The following is a 2,020-nucleotide window of genomic DNA, read 5'->3' on the forward strand; positions in this document are numbered from 1 at the left end:
TGGACATCATTTAAGGTTTGGACTTGACCATAAGTGGACTTGGGAGGTATGTGGATCTGACTGAGTGCTGCAGGATGGGGAACAGTATCAACCTGTGGCAGGGTCTCATTTTTGATCGAGACCTTTATGGTGTTGTTACCCTGGTTACCTGGAATCACCTGAGGCTCTGTTTCCGGGAAAACGTCGTCTTTGTTGGAACTGCTATCTGTAGCATTATCCTTGTGAACTGGGTCTGGTTCAGCGGTGGTGAGGGATTGGTCAGCAGTGTCCGAGAATTTATTGACTGTGGTCTCTTCCGTCCTCAGGCTGCTTCTAAGGAAACTTGGAGCAGGAACTGTCAGTGGACTCTGGACAAAAGAAATGGACTCTGATCTGAACCTGTAACAAGACAGGGAAAAAATATTGAATCTGGAACCCACGGACAAACCCGGACCCAAATGTAACCCTTATGGGGCCCACATGAACAGACCTAGTGTTACAGTGAAGAGTGACAGGTGGAGTTGAACAACCCTTTGTCGAGCAGGACTCTCTGTGTTGTTGGACAGCACCAGCAGCAGAACCAGACCCGCTCTGCCCTGACTGGACGTGGTTCTGTTGGTTGCTGTGGAAACAAAAGCCCTCCTCAGTGTCTGACTGGACCATCCCGGACTCCGGTGTCTCTGCCAGCGGCGGGAGGGAAATGTCGTCAGGTGACGGACACTCATACTCATCAGTGAAAAACAAATCCTCTGACGTTACTTCCTGGAGCAGGAGCTCCGCCTCCAACAGGTCCCCTCCTGGTGCAAACTGGGTAAAATAATAAATGAATAAAAGATGATCGAAAACAACTCTTTCTGAACGTCAGAACTTACCACTCGGTTGGTCTCCACCGGGGAGCAGGAGAAGCTGTGGGTTTGGGAGGAGCTGTAGGAGGAGGTGAACCTCTCCGAGTGTTGTCTGAAACAGAGACAACAGAGTTTCACTTTATCTTTATAGCCCATGGACAAGTGGAGAGGGAACTGGGATTATAACCAAAAAGTTGCCGGTTCAAATCCCCGTTAAGTCAAAAGGCTGTGGTACCACTGAGCAAGGAGTTTGTAAAGCACTCACTCTCCCACACCAAAGTCCACTTGTGTGTGTGTGTGTGTGTGTACCTGTTCTCTGAGACGAGCGTCTCTCTGTCAAACTCCCGACTGCGGCTCTTCTGGAACGGAGGCTTCCTATTGGCCGCAGTCTCCCTCTTGACTCGAACCTCCCTCCCATCATGCTCGGTGGTCAGCTCGGGGGTGTGGCCTGTCTCCTTCAGTTCCTGCTGGGATCACAGGTCAGAGAAGAATCTTATCTCATGTTTATGTTTATCTACAGGTCATGTGATTGTTGTTACCATGTCAACAGCCTCCTGTGAGCTGATGTTCTCAACCTCCTCCTCCTCCTTCTTCTTCTTCTTTTGGTTTTCCTTCATCTTGTTCTCTTTCTCTCCATCTTTATCTTTATCCTTCACTTCTTTCTCTTGTGTCTCCTCCTTCCCTTCTTTCTCTTGTGTCTCCTCCTTCACTTCTTTCTCTCGTGTCTCCTCTTTCACTTCTTTCTCTTGTGTCTCCTCCTTCACTTCTTTCTCTTGTGTCTCCTCCTTCACTTCTCTTGTGTCTCCTCCTTCACTTCTCTTGTGTCTCCTCCTTCACTTCTTTCTCTGTTCTCCTCTTTCACTTCTTTCTCTTGTGTCTCCTCTTTCACTTCTTTCTCTTGTGTCTCCTCCTTCCTTCTTTCTCTTGTGTCTTCTTCACTTCTTTCTCTTGTCTCCTCCTTCACTTCTTTCTCTCGTGTCTCCTCTTTCACTTCTTTCTCTCTCGTGTCTCCTCTTTCACTTCTTTCTCTTGTGTCTCCTCCTTCCTTCTTTCTCTCGTGTCTCCTCTTTCACTTCTTTCTCTTGTGTCTCCTCTTTCACTTCTTTCTCTTGTCTCTCCTTCACTTCTTTCTCTTGTGTCTCCTCCTTCACTTCTTTCTCGTGTGTCTCCTCTTTCACTTCTTTCTCTCGTGTCTC

At 48.0% G+C, this 2,020-nt stretch overlaps 1 protein-coding gene across 1 annotated transcript; it reads right to left on the reverse strand.

The window, feature by feature from the left end:
• Nucleotides 1-4: 4 nt before the first annotated feature.
• LOC122761804 lies at nucleotides 5-1,445 on the reverse strand (the record flags this gene model as incomplete). Its single annotated transcript, XM_044017043.1, has 5 exons — nucleotides 1,364-1,445; nucleotides 1,134-1,291; nucleotides 852-936; nucleotides 470-786; nucleotides 5-378 (listed from the first exon to the last, which is right to left on the reverse strand). Coding segments are annotated over exons 1-5 (1,012 nt in total), but the record flags the coding sequence as incomplete, so codon positions are not given.
• Between the last annotated feature and the right edge of the window lie 575 nt (nucleotides 1,446-2,020).

This window comes from Solea senegalensis, unplaced genomic scaffold (genome assembly GCF_019176455.1).
Source record: "Solea senegalensis isolate Sse05_10M unplaced genomic scaffold, IFAPA_SoseM_1 scf7180000015026, whole genome shotgun sequence".
In the NCBI taxonomy this organism is placed as follows: Eukaryota; Metazoa; Chordata; class Actinopteri; order Pleuronectiformes; family Soleidae; genus Solea; species Solea senegalensis.